This window comes from Elephantulus edwardii, unplaced genomic scaffold, assembly GCF_000299155.1.
Source record: "Elephantulus edwardii isolate Elephantulus edwardi_28Jun2011 unplaced genomic scaffold, EleEdw1.0 scaffold00201, whole genome shotgun sequence".
In the NCBI taxonomy this organism is placed as follows: Eukaryota; Metazoa; Chordata; class Mammalia; order Macroscelidea; family Macroscelididae; genus Elephantulus; species Elephantulus edwardii.
The window spans coordinates 1,564,552-1,583,898 of NW_006399951.1; the positions used below are offsets into that span (position 1 = coordinate 1,564,552).

General features: G+C 33.4%; 1 protein-coding gene across 2 annotated transcripts in view; it reads right to left on the reverse strand.

Annotated features, from left to right (window-relative positions):
* The window catches only part of CHD9 (chromodomain helicase DNA binding protein 9), a 164,533-nt gene that overhangs the window by 47,558 nt on the left and 97,628 nt on the right, over positions 1–19,347 (reverse strand). For both annotated transcript variants that reach the window (XM_006897101.1, XM_006897100.1), the window contains exons 11-19: positions 18,480–18,601; positions 13,911–14,154; positions 9,273–9,449; positions 7,653–7,796; positions 7,262–7,517; positions 6,248–6,458; positions 4,749–4,944; positions 1,286–1,453; positions 365–544 (exon numbers count right to left, since the gene is read on the reverse strand). In XM_006897101.1, coding sequence (XP_006897163.1) covers positions 365–544; positions 1,286–1,453; positions 4,749–4,944; positions 6,248–6,458; positions 7,262–7,517; positions 7,653–7,796; positions 9,273–9,449; positions 13,911–14,154; positions 18,480–18,601 — 1,698 coding nt within the window. The remainder of the gene's footprint in view (positions 1–364; positions 545–1,285; positions 1,454–4,748; positions 4,945–6,247; positions 6,459–7,261; positions 7,518–7,652; positions 7,797–9,272; positions 9,450–13,910; positions 14,155–18,479; positions 18,602–19,347) is intronic.

A 19,347-nucleotide genomic window follows, 5' to 3' on the forward strand; every position in this document is an offset into this window, starting at 1 on the left:
TGGCAAGGGACACACTGACAAAGGAGATTAATCAGAACTGGCTTTGACAAGCACTGTGGCAATTGGACAATTAAAACAGACATAGTGGGGGGGAAGAAGAACAAACTGGGGAGGAGGGTGGAGAAAACAGTGCAACTATGAATGAATGAAAACTCAAAATCTCTGTAAATGTTCATTAAAACGAATAAAATTTAATAAAAAAAAACACAACAAAGTTCGGGGATAGGGGGGTTGGAGCATGCTGCTAGAATGACATTAAGTTATTAAGTATATCTGAATATTAAGATGTACTGCAAATAATTAGATTATGAGATGGCAACATTTTCCACCAGTGATGATGTGATAAGCTGCTACTCATAATTACCTTGGCAAATGTGGACCCACGTCCTTCTGATTCAATTGTAATAGTTTTTGTACGACGCTGTAAAATCTGATCAATATCCTCTTCACAGAATTTAGAGCCTTCATCTTCTTCTTCCATAATGGCACCATATGCACCTCTCCGAAGCAAGTCTTCTATTTCTTTTTTAGAAAGTTGTTGAATCTGAGAATATTAAATTAAAAAAAAAAGTAGCATGAAGAAAGATCTATTAAAAATGTCAGGTAACAAAAAGCTATTTCGGATATGGGATGCAAAGAACTGAAAACTACATGAAAGAATACACTGTTACATATCATTGACTTTTTAATTTATTTACTTTTCATGATTGTGTATCTTAAAACAAAAAACAAACACAACAAAACACACACATGCCTGAACTGGCTTCAGGACAAAAAACCCAACAAAATAAAAAACAAAAACAAAAAAGAACCAATAAAATACCAAACTCCAAGAAGCCATAGCCTATTAAATTTATTTGAGTTATGTGATTCAAATATTAACAAGATATGTAACAAAGTATGAACATCCTAAGGCAGAAAAATTGTCCTCAAAGCCCAACATTTACAACAGAAAAAAGTCAATGCCAATATCTGACACTAAAAAATTATCTGAAAACCACTTACGAAAATAACACAGTAAACTATTCAAATTTCTGTTATGCCAAAAAACATATCTTTTAAAAAAAAAATAAAGAATTTCTACGTTTGTAGAATTTTCAAGCACTATAAGACAAGAGAGGATGCAAAAATAAACATAATTCTATTCTGAGGGATGCCTTCTATAATAAAAGCATATTACCCAAGATCCAGTACATTTTAAATTGATAATATATCACTGAAGGTAAAATTAAACGTAAGAAAAACCAACACAAAAACACAAAATGAAGAAGAAAAATATACGTACACCACCAACATTATTTTCTCTTCCACTCATGCTCTGTAATACAGCCTTATCTAGACCCAGTTTCAAACTGGCTCGGTCAAACATCTCTCTCTCATAAGAGTTACGAGTTACAAGTCGGTAGACTTTAACTGCTTTGTTCTGACCAATTCGGTGACAACGAGCCTGAGCCTATTAAAACAAAAAAAAAAAAAAAAAAGAAAGAAAGAAAAAAAGAAAAAGTTATTGTTATATTTATTTAACTCCAAATTAATTTAATAGTAAAATATCCTGAAGAAATAGAAAACAGGTATGAATGTTTATACACCAATTGCTTTAAAAAAAAAAGCTGTAAGTCTTTAAAAATCAAGGTAGGATTTCTGACAAGAAAAGATTCCACAAGTTGCAATAGGCCAAAATTTAAGTTTTTATTTCACAGAAGAAGAAGACATAACAGGTGAACAGTTGTTGGGCTTTCTTTTTTAAAAAAAATGAAAAAAGAATGTACTATTAGTATAATACTAGAATGGCAAATTGTCTATGGATGGATTTTTTTAAGATTGAAAACAAATATTTGCTGCACTATGTAAAAAATAGGGAGCTCTGGTGCTTTATGGCTAAGGAGCTACACTGCCAACCCAAAGACACGCGGTTGTAAACCACGAGCTGTTTCAAGGAGATAGACGAGTACTCTTTCCCCATGTGATGTACTTCCTCAGAAAACCTGTGGAGTCTGGTACAACCCAAAGCACATAATAACTACAACATGTGAAAAAGATATGGAAAAACACTCAACAAAAAATTGTGATGTGCTTACTTCTAGAAAATGAAATGCTTATTGATGAAGTTCCAAGATTATAAAGCCTTTAGTAAGGATTGTATCGCAACATAAAACAAAAATCCTAACAACTGACAGTAACATTACTATTGGAGAAAAGACTGAAATTATCAAAGATTTCATATTAATTGAGTCCACAATCAATAAACATGGAAACAGTCAAGAAATCAAATTATGCCCTGCACTGTGTATATGTGTTACCAAATAGCTCTTTAAAGTGCTAAAAATACTAAGTGCACCTAAGCAAACCAATAACATTTTCAATTAATTACTGCATATGAGTGTTAAACTTGGAAAACGAGTAAGGAAGATAAAGGAAAATTGATGCATTGGAAATGTAATGCTGGTGAGCAATGAGGACTATACATTGCACTTTAAAAATAAATCTTTCTTGCAAGACGTGGAGCCAGACTGCTCCTTAGAAGAAAGGACAATAAGACCTATACATTTCAAGTAAATTTTTCATACTTTGAATTACATACTATTCATTACCTGTACTTACAATAATGAGTAGTTTAAAAATGCAATCTGTATTTAAGCCTGATATAGTCATAAGCTAACCCTCCGATGGGTTTCCTGACCTGTACATTAGATAGGAAGAGTTGCTGCTGGATCGGAATGCCCAGAAGTGTTGCCACCTTTGTGTAAGCAAGGCAAAGGCAGAAAGTTCAAATCCACATGAGCGACGGGCAATTTCCTCCTTTGTGATTTATGCACTCTGCAACTCACTGGAGGGTTAACTGTGAGTTGGGCCTGATTCCAGCGGCAATGAACTGCAAGTCTCAGGAACAATTTACCACTGGTATTACAGCTATTTTAAACAAGGCAAATTGCAGCATAATTCTCAATAGTTCTTATTTCTATTCTCATAGATTTCCCAGATCCTCATCAGATGTAAACCTGTCACTACAATTATGAAATTCTATAGTATTTTGTAAAAAAACCCCAACCGTGCAATAACGTACCTCTAGTCAATGCACATAAAAAGTTGATGAATAATTATTTGTGTACCATTAATACCCTAAAAGTTTCACTTATTTAAAATGTTATTCTTAGACTGTTAAGACTTTCAAAGGATTACATTTTTGTTCTTAGGGCCATCCAGTCAACTCTGAATTTTTGGCTGACCTCTTCTAACTTTCCTAACATGGTGGACTGAACTTGGGTGGAGAGACTGAATAACAAAGTTTTTCTTTTTCTTTTCAAGGAGAAGAGTGATTTTGGGGGTGAGGCGGGGGGCTGGGCAGGGAGAAAAGTGCAACAAAGAATTGCTGGAAATCCCAAGTCTCTGTAAACGTTCATTAAAATTAATAAATAAATTTTTAAAATGCAACTCTTTAGACGATTTGTTCATTACCCAGACTGAATAGGTATATAACCCTCAAACACCTTTATACAAACACATTTGCTGACTTTAAAGCAAGCAGCGTTGTTCCTTTTTTTTTTAATTCTGGCATTTTTTTTCTGTCTTTGTGTAAGTTTTGAGTCAACGTTCTCCAGCCTTTTCTGAATTCAGCTTCAATTTCTGCAAGCTCTGTATGGTTCAATTTCTGCAAGTTCCGTTCCAGCCATTTTTAAATAACTCTAATCAGGGGTGAAGCAGGACAGGGGGATAATCACAGAGTCACACCATTTGGAGAGGGTAAAGAAAATGGGAAAGATATGGGGATCTAAAAAACAAGGCATTGACTACTCTGATGGATTACATTTCTGGGGGAAGGAGAAAATAATACGGGTCTCTGCCAGTCAGTTAACCAGGCTTCCAAAGTTTTTGCATTGACTGGGTAAGCACATCCAGGCCTGCATTAGTTTGTCAAAACACCTCAATTGGAATACCATCAATTTAATTACCACAGGCACTGATTACAGGCTACTTCCAGAATGCTTCATTGTAGATCATTTCTTTTTAGTATAGTAACTGTGTATTCTTTCCACTTCTTTTGATGCTTTCTTTATCATTAAAGACTTTGCCCATAAAATCCTTAGGTATTGCAACTTGAGACTTGGATTTGTTTTTCAGGTCTTTCATCTTGAGAAATGTGCAGCTAAATCTTATTTCATTTTGTAACTCCAACTCCTTGTACATGTTGTACACTATCTTCTTCAGCTGCCCTTAAAAATGTGCTGTTGATCTCTCTCATTTCATCCTTTTGTTTTGTTAATGTATCTTTGTAATAATCTTTAGCTTCCCTTATTGATGCCATCCAACAATTTGGCCTTCAGTCATTAGTATTCATCAACAAGTCTAGTCTTGAGATGGTTTTTAAATTCAGTTGGGATAGACTCAAGTTCCTATTTTTGTTCTTTTTCACTTGTTTTCATTTTCTTCAGTTTCACAACTTGTACATAAGTAATTGATTAGGAAATTCTACTCTTTAGGAAATAAATATGATTTGATCCAGAAATCCTAAGTATTCACTCAAAAGAAGTAAGGTTTATAAAACAAATTAACATACACACACCCATGTTTATTGGTTGATGAGACATTGTATTTAACGAATCACATGAATCAATGGCAATTAACGTTATAAAACAAAAAGTCTATAATTGATTGCTTGAAAAACCAATATGACTTTGTAACCTGTCATTCTAATTAAGACAATTAAGTTAAAAATTCTTTTGTCTCTCTTAGGCAAAGAATTTATTTACCTGTAGATCATTTTGAGGATTCCAATCAGAATCAAAAATTATACATGTATCAGCTGCAGTTAAGTTGATGCCTAATCCACCAGCTCGGGTACACAGGAGAAAGACAAATCGATCCGAATCAGGTTTACTAAATCGATCTATAGCAGCCTGTCGGAGATTCCCTCTGACTCTTCCATCAATTCGCTCATATAAATATCTATTAAACAAAAAAACATTTACAAGATGAAAATATCAAATGTAAAGCCAGTGTTTTTATATTACTATTTATCATAAGAAGCAGTATTAGAGATTTATAGCCTCTGAAAAACCACTGAAGGGGCAGCTACATTTGTCAAATTGATAACACATAACAACAAAAATGAGAAAAATCGGTACAATTTGATCTGAGTATAATGAATACTTCGCAAAATTTAATGATATAAGCACACAGATACTCTCTATAATCAATACTACCACTTTCATCATTTCTAAACTTGTAGTCTATCACCTAGCGCAAACTGAAAGTACAAAGTATCATGCTGATCCGTCTCTCTTTAGGCTCAAGACAGTTCCTTCTACATATGATTAATTAGGTAGTTTCAAGAGGTGTTCCCCTCCTAATCTCTCCTATCTCTGATATAAAGGGTGCAGTTTTTAACAAACTTTCCACCCCCACAGTTGGGTTTTTTTTTTTATGAAAAGAAATAAACTTGGTTCTATTCCATGAAGTTAATTATAATGTAATTTACAGATATAAAAAGCTTTATGTAAATAGAAAACTTTTTTGTGAGATGTAGGAAATTATAAAATGGTTATTTTTTTTAACACTGCAATTTAACGTATCTTCCATGTATATGGTATAAAATTAAGAATAACAGATTTTTTAAATGAGGCTAAAAGGAATGACACATTAACACTGATATGGAGCTAGAAATAATAATGAAAAAGTGCAAATGAAATCACATAGTCTTTGCAGGTTGTATAGTCTCACTGTCCTGTATGTACATATATATATACAATTAGTACACTGTCCTCTATGTGTGTGTGTGTGTACTACTAGTATTACTAGTATTAAACCAGAAAAGAGTAAACATATTTACAAATCTTATAGTTTACAATAACAGTCAAAGTACACTGGATTAAGATCCTAATTATAACAATGAAGTAGATCTACTAAAGATCTACTAAAGGCTCTAAGATGGTCATGTTAAATATGAGTTATTTAAACATCATTACCAGAAAGTTTATAAATCATGTAAAATGTACACTGATAAACCCACTTCTCGTTCAATAAATACCTGACTATTTGAAAGTTTGCTTATTTAGTCTTCCTAGTCTAATTTAATATTATGAGAGAAGTACATTAATAAAAACCTTAAGATTAAGCACTTCCTACACAGAAGTTTAAATGAGTTCTTATATGGAAAGAAGGACAAAGATGAGTAAAGAACAACAGAACAAAACCTAATAAATATTTTGTACAGTTTATAACAAAATGAAATGCATAAATTATGCCTTGCCTTTTATGTATAAGATAGTCCTCCAGGATGTCAAGGCAGCGTACCATCTGAGAGAATATGAGCACTTTATGACCTCCTGCTTTCATTTTGGGAAGTAATTTATCAATAAGAACCAATTTACCAGCAGACTGAATCATTGCTTGAAGATGAAAGTCAGAAGCAGCTGGATTATAAGTATCTCTAAATTCTTCCAAAATTTTCTCCTCAGCACCTGTCAAAGAACACAAAAACCTTCACAACATATACTCAGCACTATCCACAACATAACTGAAAGTACTAGACTATGCCTTGACTTTATGTATACACAAATAAGCAATGTCCATTTGTTTTCTTTTTTAATCCAGATTAGTATTCCATTGATGACAATTACATCACTTTTATTAGATTTATATTATTTATAATTTTATTTCATTAATAATTCGTTATATTACTGGATAAATTCCTATATTCTTGGAGAAAAGACTATTTGTTTGGAAAAGCAGAGGGTTAGCAAAAGCGAGGAAAACCCTCAGTAAGATGGACATACGAAATGACCGCAACAATGGACTTGAACACGGTAAAGATTTCAAAGATGGCGTCGGAGAAGTTCAGAGTCACTACAAGCTAAAAATCAAAGCAAGAGGAGTCTGGACGGCATAGCAGAAGTAAGTGTTGTGCTGCCAACAGACATTTGTTAGTTAGAATGCATGAGCTACTTCACGGGAGAAAGACTGGCAGACCTGTCTCATGTGATTTATAGCCTTGGAAATGTGCTGGAAGATTTGCAAGGAGTTGTTTTCAACGAGTCTGGAGCCTGTGACTTTTTCTTTCAGAGAGCTGGTGAAGGGCCAGTGCATTAAGGCAGTTTTCAATGAAGTGGCTCTGAAATACTTGTAATTCCTATAAAATCCAGAGTGAGGAAATACAAGATCCCTCCCTTTTGATGTCAGGATTGCTACATCAGTATTGGTAGGTTGTTTACTCATGATTACTTGTTAATATAAAGTGTATTTTTCTCTAATTCGTGGTAGCTACCTTTTATAAGGTATGGATGATTACAGCACTTTCTGAGCTCCATCATGGTATTAACCAAGTTAGGGACATTAGTTTGTCCCGCTCCTTTGGATAAAAATGAAAAGTTTTTCTCCAAAATAGCCCGATAGTATTTCTTCTGAATATTAGTAAGTTCTACTTCAATGATGGTTTCCTCCTTAGGTGCCAACTTCTTTTCTACATCTTCTTTTAATCTCCTGAGCATCATAGGCTTTAGGATAGCCTGAAGTTTTTGTACCTACATTTAAAAAACAAAAAAAAAAACCACAAAACCAAACACAACACAGCGTTATTTAACAAATGAGAACAAACAACAAAACGAACTATAATGATTAAAAATTTGAGATATTTATTAAAAAGGTTGGTAGGATACCTGTTCTTCTGTTTTCAGGTCGCCAAATTCTTGCATAAATGTTGATTCAGAGGGAAATCTCAAGGGTTCAAGAAAGTGAAGCAGACTGAAAAGTTCTTCAACTGTATTTTGGAGAGGGGTACCAGTCAAAAGCACTTTGTGTTCCTATATAAAACAAGGATAATTAACATAAAATATCAAAGTGAAAACAATTCTATGAGAGTGAATTTAAGTTTCCAAATATTTAATGATAGAGAAGGAAATACTATTTAAGTTTTTAAGAATGAACTCAAAATACCAATCTATCCAAGATTCTTCCTCTCCCAATCAATCACTTTCTAAAAATTCCTGAAACGTGTTAACACTAGAGTGCTTTTTTTTCACCACTTGCTAATAATATGTGAATGGATATACACAAAATAGTAATTTAGGAAACTGAGTGAAAAGGATTACTAAGGTGATGCAAAGGAGACACAGTTGATAAAAGACAGTCCTTGTGAAAGAAACAAAGAGAAATGTATAGAAATAGGGGGGAACACTCCTGGAAAGTCAGGTAGACCCCAACCTATGGATGCTGCTGGGATAAGTGAGCAAATGAATCTAAGGTGGGAACTATTATTTATTGGCTCTCAGTCTCTTAAGACTGGCTTGATAGGGACTTATGGGATTGGATGGAGTTTGGATCTTCTGCACTCCGAAAGAGGCAGCCTGGTGCATCTGGTTCTTATTTCTTCTGAGAAACTTTGCTTTTAGTCTTTTTATATGTGAGTAGGAGAGAGATACAGAATGATCACGTGGCAATTTTTTTTGTTTTAAACTTTACATTGTGGTTAGTTTGGGGTAAAGTTTTAAAAACTTTTAATCATTATTGTAATATTTTATTTTGCAGCAAATTAATTTTACCTACTCATGCTATTTAAAATCTGTTCTAAATAATCTTACAAGAATAGTTACTAAAAATAAAATTTTTCTATTTTATTGTATCGAAGTGCTCTTGGTCTGATAATTTGTACAAGAAAATAATTTTACTATTCACATGAGAAGAATTCTTAAGTAATCTAAGGTACAATCCGTGAATGGAAAGGGCTAACTAGACTCAAGACTTCAAGTATAATTACACACAGAACAATATCAACCCATTAAAAAACTAAATAATCTGGGGAGCTCTGGTGGCCTAGTGGCAAGAAGCTGCAACTACAATCCCAGAGGTGCACGGTTCAAATCCACCAGATGCTCTGCCGGGGAAGGAGGGGCAATCTCCTCCTGTACCAGTCAGATCTAATTTGACGGTACACGCACACAAAAATAATAAAATTTAAAAAAAAATTAAAAAAAAACAAAAACAAAAACAAAACTAAATAATCTGACTGTTATTGTTAAGTGCTGTTGAGTCGAGTCGTAGTCATAATCTAACTAGAGAACAATAAATTCCAAATAAAATATTTGTGTATGTAGCTGTACACTTTACATATATATAAACCATATATAACTGTGTGTGTATATATATATTTTCCTTATTAATTAATGCAAGAAATCTATATTATCACTGACAGTAAAACTTTTGGATTAGCTCTGCTTCTCTGTGACATGTTATTATCTAAGAAATTCAATTAAACAAAAATAATGACACTTATTACTTACCAGATTCATGAGTTTCAAACCTTCTAAGAGTTTACAATTTTTATTTTTTAACCTATGTGCTTCATCAATAATCACACATCGCCACTCAATTGCATTAAGTTCTCCACAGCCTCCAAGAATCATTTCAAAAGTGGTGATGATGGCTTGGAATCTGTAAGCACCTCGAATGATACGCCCCTAATAATATATTATCAGATACAAGAATTTGTTAGAGTGTTGGTTAATTTCATTTTAATAAATTCACATGAAATAGTATAAAAATGGAACTAATGACATTTATTGTAACACATTTTCCAAAGACATTTTAACATGTGTATAAATAGTTCCCTAAATGAGGAGTTTTATAATTACAACTATATTAAAACATATATTTAAAGTGTTAAAATTAATGCCAACATAATCACAAATTTATAACTGCATCCCAATAAATTTTTCCTATTAACATTTTTTCTATAATATATGAAAAGACTGATAAAAAGTTTAAGAAATCATCATGTTAAAGTCTGGTGAGATTTCAGTATGATTGTTCATCTATTATACCTATAAATGCAGAGATATAAAGGCATATAAGTGACTACAATCAAAATTAAGTCATTCAAATAATTTATTCAAGGTCTATGTGCCAGACTTTGTTCTTGTTCTTGAACATATAATAATTTTTAAAAGACCAAAAATATTTACCCTAGTGGAATGCATATTCCAATGTTTCTTTTCTAATGCTAGTACAATAATTAAGGAAACAAAGCTGAAAATAAGTAAATATATGATAAAAACGTAAAGTAAAAATACAGTATCAAATAGATAACAGAGGGACAGAGATCATTATCATTTCATATGCAGTAGCAAGGAGGATTTTTCTAAGAAGTGACTATTGAACAAAGACTTGAAGATGAGAGAAAATCATGTTGATCTTTAGAATAGCAAACATGGGTGGATGAAACAAGCTTAAGTGTGAAGGTCTTATGATGAAAGAATTCTTGGCAGCAGTCACAGTCAAGCAAAGAAACCAGAGTGGCTGAGGTAGGGATGAGGTAAGACTGTGTTGGGACTAAAAGTGTAATCATTCTAGTTCTTACTCTGAAGAAAAAGAATTCTCAAATAAGAATTGCCATGACCTGACATATGTTTACAAAGCATAAATACTGCTGCTGTGTGAAAATAGCCTAAAACAAGTCAAAGAGAGGATTCAAGAAAATTATGAAGCTGTCATAACAATATATGCAAACAATCATCATTAGAAGACATGAGATGTAGTTAGTTTTGGATATATTTGCAGGTAAAGCCAATAAAGAATACAAATAGGTATGAAAAGACAAAGAGAGGTTTTATATTTGACACTAATGTTTTTAGCTAAATCAGCTGGAAACTAGTGTTGGTATTCATCAAAATGATTGTCAACATTTTGTTTTGTATGTGTCAAATTTGAAATGTCTATCTAGTATCAAAATAAATCAGAAAGGGATTTGTATATAACTCCAGAGTTCGGATATCTCTGGGAGAATGAATACAAATAGAAAAGAGTATGAAAATTGAGTTCTAGGTCACTTCTAACTTTACATCTAGTAAAAAGGAGACAAAATCTGTAAAGAGGTTTGAGGAGGAGTAAATGTTAATATAGGATAGAATGAATACCTAAAATTTTAAAGATTAGGTTTGGAAATCAAAATGGCTAAGAACTAAGAGAGAGTAAAAGTTAAGATAGACATAGAAATTTTATTTTGATTAGTATTAACTTACACTATTATAGGTTATACTAATTTGGATACTGTTGCTATTAACTGAAAAATAATGCGAGGAGACCATCATTAAAGGAAGTATAAAGAAGTAAGAACAGACGGGACTGAAAGCAGTCTCAGCCCTGGAGCATATTATCACCATGAAGGGGATCTGGAAGGTCTCTGCTAAACAAAGACTATTTTCTAAAGTTCTTGATAAGGTTGTTGAGAATGCAGTACCTTGTTCATGAATACAAAGATGTTTTCTTGAAATCTGTTCATATCAGCTATGCTTTGTTCCATATTACCCATGCTTTATTCCTTCTGTTTAAACATTTACCGACACTACGAGATCATATTTTACGGTAAGCTTTGATTTTCTGCTAATGTAAGAAGAGGCTTTATAATCTCTCAGTGTCATTTGCTTGGGAGAGCAGTGACCCTTTGGTCTTCTCTCGACTCCGCGAACACACAAACAACAAATGATCTTATTACTTGGCATATCATATTTAGAGCAATGGTAAAAGAATATTCACTTTTTCATGTATTAACATGTTTGGCAGTAATGAATGCCATGGTGTGATGTGAGAGCACTGCTACTTGTGGTGGTTAAGGTATCTGTCAACTTGGCTAAGGCAGGGTATCAGTGGTATGGAAGTGATGGAATTCTGTAATTTATCAGCCATGTGATGATATAATCTGTCAGTTACATAATGATCCAAACTGATAGTCAAAAGTAATGATGGATCCATCATACATTCTGCAATCTGATGTGGTTATTTCAACATAACTCTCATTTTTGTGCAACAATCTGTTCTTTGAAATGTAACTATGTCAATAAATGAGGCATGAATGCATACTACAAGTAAAATTCTATCTGTAGACTATTTAGGACATAGTCTGGCAAATATATTCAAAATATATTTGTGATATTAGTGTTATTTTTTGCTATCATATTTTTTGAGAACAATTTATAAATTAATGGCATAGTTTTCTATCTGTCATTTTAAGTTATTTAATAACTAGAAAAGCTGAAGTTAAATAGTCAAATAATTACATTTGAGAAATATTCTAAACATTATTTCTAGACATAAAAAAATAGATTTCTTTCATTATCTGAGATTACACTGCATTATCTTTTGAAATGCAAAAGGTTTACAGATAAAATTCTGTTGTTAGGGTGCCATCACATCAGTGGATCCAAACCACCTGCCCTGCAATGACAGTGCAACTCTTCACCTTCTGACTCAGCAGAGTGACATCTGGCTTAAAACATTTTTAACATACATGGAGTTATAGTGGCACAGTCCATAAAGATGCACTGCTAAATCAAAGGAGGTACCTCTCTGGTGATCTGCACTCACCAGCAGGTCCAGAGGAGAAAGAGGCAATTGCTTCCAACCACACGATATAGAGCTTGAGAAGTCCACTGGAAGGTGGGCTACGAGTCAGTTCTAACTTAACATCTAGTTTCTCACATAGCAAGACTCTTTAAAATTTGTACTATATTTATATTCAACTCCTAAGACATATTAAAATAATAACTTGACCTTGTGAAGAATACCTGATGGTCTAGTAAGGAATGGCATTACCACTAACTGAAAGGTTCTACCCTCCCAGGCAATTTACACTGGAGTGCCTACCATGAGTTGGCTCTGACTGGACAGCACAGGGCAACAACGTCAAAAGAAAAGAACTTATCACCATGCACCTCTAAAAGTCTACAAATATATAAATAAAAGAGTAATGAAGCACTATAAAGGAAATTAGATAATAACCAAAGTAAGATTATTACATACTCCCTAAGGCTAAATGATGGCAGCACTTAATAGAAATGATAGTAATTAAAGGGTTTTATAGTTCTTTAATATTCATGGATATGTTTCAATTTCAAAATTAGGAGGTAAAAATAAAGTTAAAAGAATAAATAGAGTTAATTCATCCATCTCAAGATTCAAATAGGTAGAAAATAATTGACCTTAAGTAAAGGCTACAGACATTACCTTACCTCAACCTCTGTTCATCTCATGACCTGGTCACTGTTGAAGTGACAGAACAGTATCAGGTGATGAACAATTTCTATGAAATGTACAATTTTGTGGAGATTATTTTTTTAACTCTTTTCCTGTGTCTTAATAAAGAACTCACTTAAGACTAAAACTTGGCACTTCATGAGCTCGAGTTTAAACTTACAGGTAGAAAATTCTTTCCTGTCTCTTGATTTTATGATCTGTGTGTTTAGGAAAAAATGGGAACTCTTTCACGAATGATTAAGAGGCCAAAGAAAAATACAAATGTGACTTTTGGATGAAAGCAGAAGAGGAAATTGCACTATTTAGAGTATTAATGTAACAACTGAGGATGCTCTGCTGGAGAAGGAGGGGCAATCTCCTCCTGTACCCGTCAGATCTGATTAGAGAGGACACACACACAAAAACTGATAATAAAAAAACCCAACTGAAAACAGGGGAAAGAATTAAAGTATGTTAAAACCAGCACAAAAAACAACATCTAAATCCATGAAACAGAAAATCTATAATCTCACAACACAGGCTTTTAAAATTACTACTTCATTGAAGATATGAGTTGAAGCTTTAAGTGAAAGAAAAGATCAAAAAAGATAGCTATTCTTCTTAAAGAAATAGAACCTAATAGTATAATAAGAACTCCAGTTTGAAAAAAATTTAAGGAATACAGTTAAATTGTGTATGTGTATAAATCAGCCTTTTTGATGGATTAAAGAGAACATGAAATTTATTTGTGGTCATTATTCTCTTAAGCTACTAAAATATTTTTAAATATAATAAAGGACATAACTTAGACCCAAATATCTCCTACATTTGAAAGCAGTTGCTGCGTAACGGTTGCACATTTGAACCTGATCTTTGAAACTCGTTATGATAAAAAACTATCAGCACCACACCTGTGAGTCCCTGAAGTACATTTCATATTGCTGTATCATCTGTCTGCTAATCAGGCTCCCATGATAAACCACAACATTAATATCAGTCCAGGTACGAAATTCTCTCTCCCAGTTTGCAATAGTAGAAAGTGGAGCTATAATCAGGAAAGGTCCACGTATACCAGTCAGAAGGATTTCGTAGAGGAATGTAATTGATTGAATAGTTTTTCCAAGACCCATTTCATCTGCTAAAATGCAGTTTCGTCTAAAACAAACAAACAAATTGTCCATGTAAATACTGATTTTTTTGCACATTACATTTTTAACTATTAAAACCCAAAACTAATAAAAAATCAAATAAAAAAAACCTTGCATTTATACAATAATAATTGCTGAAATGCAGACTTAGCTCAGGATTATAATTTCATTAAACTCTATAAATGGGGAAATTACTACAGATTTTTGTAGTTCCAAAATAAAGATACCCACTTATCAAATGTCTGTTTTATAAAAGATTGCAATGGCAGGAATAAGGCAAGATAAATGTATTCTTGATTCCGGAAGCATTAATTAAATTATCTTCTACAGCTCAGGGACAGGGAGCTCTGGTGGCTTAGTAGCTAGGCAGCTGCGCTGTCAACCCAAAGGCAGGCAGTCTGAATCCACCAGCTGCTCTGCAGGGAAGAGAGGGTCAATCTCCTATGCCTCTGAAAACTCGCTGGAGGGTCAGCTATGAGTCAGTTCTGACTCTTCTGCAATGATTGACTGACAGAAGTCTCAGGGACAGTGCGAGAAGATGGGATACAAAAGAAATAGAACATGTTCTCTGCCTTCCAGGGCCTTGTATCTATTAGAGAAGCAGACAGGTAAATAAATAAATAGTCATGCAATGAATATACTATCAGAGAGACAAAAAAAAAAAAAAAAGCACTAGTTTCCAATCTTTCAAGGCTTGGAGAAAATCAGAAACCAAGTCTTTAGGGAACAGATTGTGATAAATTGTTTATTAAATAGGGTCAAAGGAGTCATAATTTTTAAAACAACCTGTACTAGAGGTTATGATATTTGGTTGATTAAGAATTATTAGGATTATATTTACAAAATAAACTAAGAGGAGTAAGTGCTAAAATTGATCAAGAAGGAGAAAAAGATTCAGAAAGGTCAGGAAAACAGGGTTTTCACATGGGTACAGCAATGGTGCAGCAGTATAGAAAACACTATCATCTGGGGATCGCAAGGTTTAATGTGTCTGAGGGAAGATAATTAAGTAGAAATCCTGTCAGTAGGGAGCGCTGGTGGCCTAGTGGCAAGAAGCTGCACTGCAACCCCAGAGGTACGCACTTTGAATGCAACATACGTTCTGCTGGAGAAGGAAGGGCAATATCTTCCTATATCTGTCAGATCCGATTTGATGGCACACACAAAAAATAATAAAATCAAAATTTTAAAAAAGGAAATCATGTCATTGAGTATTTTGAAACTCATCATCATGCGACTGATCTTTTATTTATAAGTTTGTGCTTGTGATATTGTTGATATTAGAGGGTAAACTGAATGGAAAGGGGACACTAAGAAAGTGTCCGAAAGTAACAGTGCAAAGAAAATCTAAACTAACAGTAGACTCTGAATGAAGGGATAAAATCGAAAAGGAGAGAACTGATTCAAGAGTTAATTTTAAGTTTAAATGACTTGGACCTTGAGATGAAATAGATATATAAGGCACAGGATGAAAGTTAAGGATTTCAGATCTAGTGACTAAATGAATGGATTCTGAGCTAAGATGTAAAATATAGACCAAGAAAAAAAATGGAAATGGAGGAAACGGAAAATTAAACTCTGATTTTTAATATACTGGGTGTAAAAAAAAATCATCAAAACTGACATTTCAGTAATTTAAAAAGTCAAAGTCATTTCCATAAAGTCAGAACCAATTCATAGCTGATCCTCCAGCAAGTTTTCTGGTGACAATAAACTGCACCCAAAATTGCCCACTTTCCCCCCTCATGGAGCCTCATGGGCACAGGTGTCAACTTTTGGTCAGCAGCACAACTTCCTATGTACTAAGTATGTCACCAGAGCTCCCTTCAATTTCTAATAGGCAAATAGAAATATGAACCTGGAACTAAAATGAATTCCTTAGTTAGAAATAAAAAGGGCCATCAGAACATTAGTGCCAAATGACGATTCAGTTGGAGTATATGAGAGATGGTCTCTACAGTGGTGAAGAGAAGATATTTAAACTTTCAGAAAAGTGACAATATCAGAATCCAGACGGGCAATGGAAAAGAACTGGGAGTGAGGAAATGTGGAGAAGTAATGCAGGATTAGAAAAAAAAAGAAATAAATTAATTTCTGCTACTCTCTTCTTTCAGACAAGGTCCAAGTGGTATCAGCATGGTATCTGTGGTATCACGGCCTCTTTTGAATTTAAAGTTCTTGACGTTCCCTTTCAATGTACTGCTACAGCTGTTTCTGGATAATCTTCTGATTTATTTGATAAAACGTATGGATCTCTTTAAAGTCAGTTGGCCTGGTGTCTGCCTTCCAAATTTCTTGGCATAGGCTAGTGAGCGTATAGAAGGCTGCATTTGTTTAAACATCTCAATTGCTATTCAGCAATTCTTACCACTGTCTTTTCTGCCAGTGTCTTGAATGCAGGTATCACTTCTTTATTACCACTGGTTCTTGCTCACATGGTACTTCCTGAAATAGTGCAGTATTTAACAATGCTTCTTGGTGCAGGGACTGTGTATATTCTTTCCATTTTCTATTGATGATTCCTGCATCATTCATTTTGCCACAGAAACCTTTAATATTGTTATTCAATAAAAATGTCTTTGACTGTGAAGAAGCATTTGAACATGAAGACCAAATCCCTGTTGCTTAACACTGAGTAGGATGGAAATCCCAAAACTCACTGTGCTCATGTGAAATCTATACATGAAATGCAGTTGTTTGAAGAGAAAAAGAAAATACTGTTTGGTTTGAAATCAGGACAGGTGTGCATCAGGGCTGTAAGTCTTTCTCCAGATTTATTCAATCTGTATGCTGAGCAAAGAAGAATGTGGCATGAGGATTGGAGGAAGACTCTTAAACAACCTGTATTAGGCAGATTACAAAACGCTTTTTGCAAATCAAGAAGACTTGAAGTAGTTGCTGAAGATCAGAGACCACATAATTTAATATGGATTTCCTTTGTCACAATTACAGAATTTATTCAGAAAGTAACAGTTTGTAATTTAGAATCAATGTGAAAAATAAAAAACATCTCGTGATAAAGCTCTTCAATCACAACATTTTGTGACACCTAAGAATAAAGCTAATAATGATAGTAAATGCAAGATGTTTAACACAAAATGAGTGCCAGCAGGAGGAGGCTGAACAAGTTTACTTGCTGGATCGGGGCTTCTCATGATGTTGGACTTGAGGGAAGTGATCAAAGTTTAAAGTCAGCAGTACAGGAAACAGGAAATGGCACTGATGAGCTGGACTTAGTAAAAAAATTTTATTAGCTGTTTTACCTGGATAATTCTGTTAAGAAAAATTACTGAATCAGGAGAAAAGACTTAGTCTATCAAACTGAGTCACACATTCAAAATCACATAAGCTACCTTTTGTGATTTCTGAATAAAGGTGTACATTGTGTTTTTATTGCTAATAATACTGCCTTTATTTTACTTTTTTGTATACACTATTATACTTATTTCCAGATCTCTTCTGCTAGAATTTTATTTCCTTCTCAATAAAGAATATGATGCAATGTTCTATTAAATAATGATGAAGTAAAATAATTAACAAGAAGGATGTAATTCACTTCTTCCTATTTTCAGTTATTGTTGAGGTAATTTTGATTCAATGTATGTGCTCAAAAAACTGCTCCAGAGGGTTTTTAAAGACTTGACCTTTCAGAATCAGAACAAAGAGGGAGGAAGCTGAACTGCCAAATTTTTGGTTCGTAATCAGGTTAACTGTGCCAACACTCAGTCACTACTTTCACTACTTTTCTCATTCTCGGGGAAGTGCAGAGAGGTCTGTAGAAAGCTACACTTTTAACTCAAAAGTGGGGCCTCTCTGTAAGTCCTAATATACCAGCAGCTCGGCAGGAAAAACATGGAAAAGATTCTCCTTTTTTATGTCCTGTATTCTATTTCTTAGTGATTTCTGTGATTCTACTTCCTTAAATTTCTACATTTTAAAAAATGATTTATTTGCTTTCCATAGGAATCACTAGTTGATATTTCAATAACAAGATCCAATTATTAGCACACAGTACTGTAAGTTAACATGGAGTTAGTAAAAAAATTCTCTAGCATAGCACTTTTCTGCTCTAAGAAAGGCATTTAATTTCAAATTAAATATTAATCATCATATGACCTACCTTCTAACCTGACAGGTACACATTTAAAGAAAGCAGCGATAGTAAAAATCTTCTGTCACAATGCATATATTTCACTATAATAAAGTTATCAAGACTACATGACTTTAACATTACAAACAAGCAGAATGTATTTTATTTAGTTACCACATTTTAGGACATATGAAAAGTAATTAACACATACTAATATTTTTCTTTTAAGATCAACTACTTACCTATTATACCAATTGAACAAGAGCCAATTGAGTCCTTCTAGTTGATATTCCCTGAGTTGGTTGCCATTTTTATAGTCCCTGGAGTGATCTATTTTTTTCCAAATATTTGAAGGAGGACGGTCCTTTTAGAAAAGAAAAAAAAATAATGATGGACAATAGTTTTAAAACTAATTATAGAAGTATAATATTCCATGATATATGAATCTATATATATAAGTTCCATGATATATAAATATATAAATAAATTCTGCCGAATAGCAGAATTCTACCAAACTCTCCAAGAACAGTAGAGCAGTAGGAATACTTCTCAGTACATTCTGTAAGACCCATATTATATTAAAAACCAAATAAGACAAAGATATAAGAAAACTAAAGACTAATATTCCGCATGAAAAAAATTGTAGCAATGGAATAGAATAGTGTACAGAAAGACTAATATATCATGATCAAATGGACTTTTTCTTAAGACAGGGAGGCTGGTTTAAATTTGAAGATTTATATCGCTTCTCGGTCTTTTGGCTAAGATCAAGTGTAGTATTTGTTCTTATCAGTTTAAATTTGAAGATTTTTCAGTATCTATAAATAGATGACAGAAAAATATGATAATCCAAATACATGGAAAAATACATCCATTCCTGATAAAAACTCTCATAAAATTATTAATTCAAGGAAACTTAACCTGTTTTAAAATGTCCCCAAAACTCCACAGCTACTATCATACCTAATCAGGAGATTAAATGATTTCTCATTTCAGAAATGAGGGAAAAAATATCCATGTAGCAAAGACATGAACTAGTTAGGAATAAATCTTATAAGGATATGCAATATTCACAGATTTGTTAGTTGCTACCATGTTACTACTTTGCTA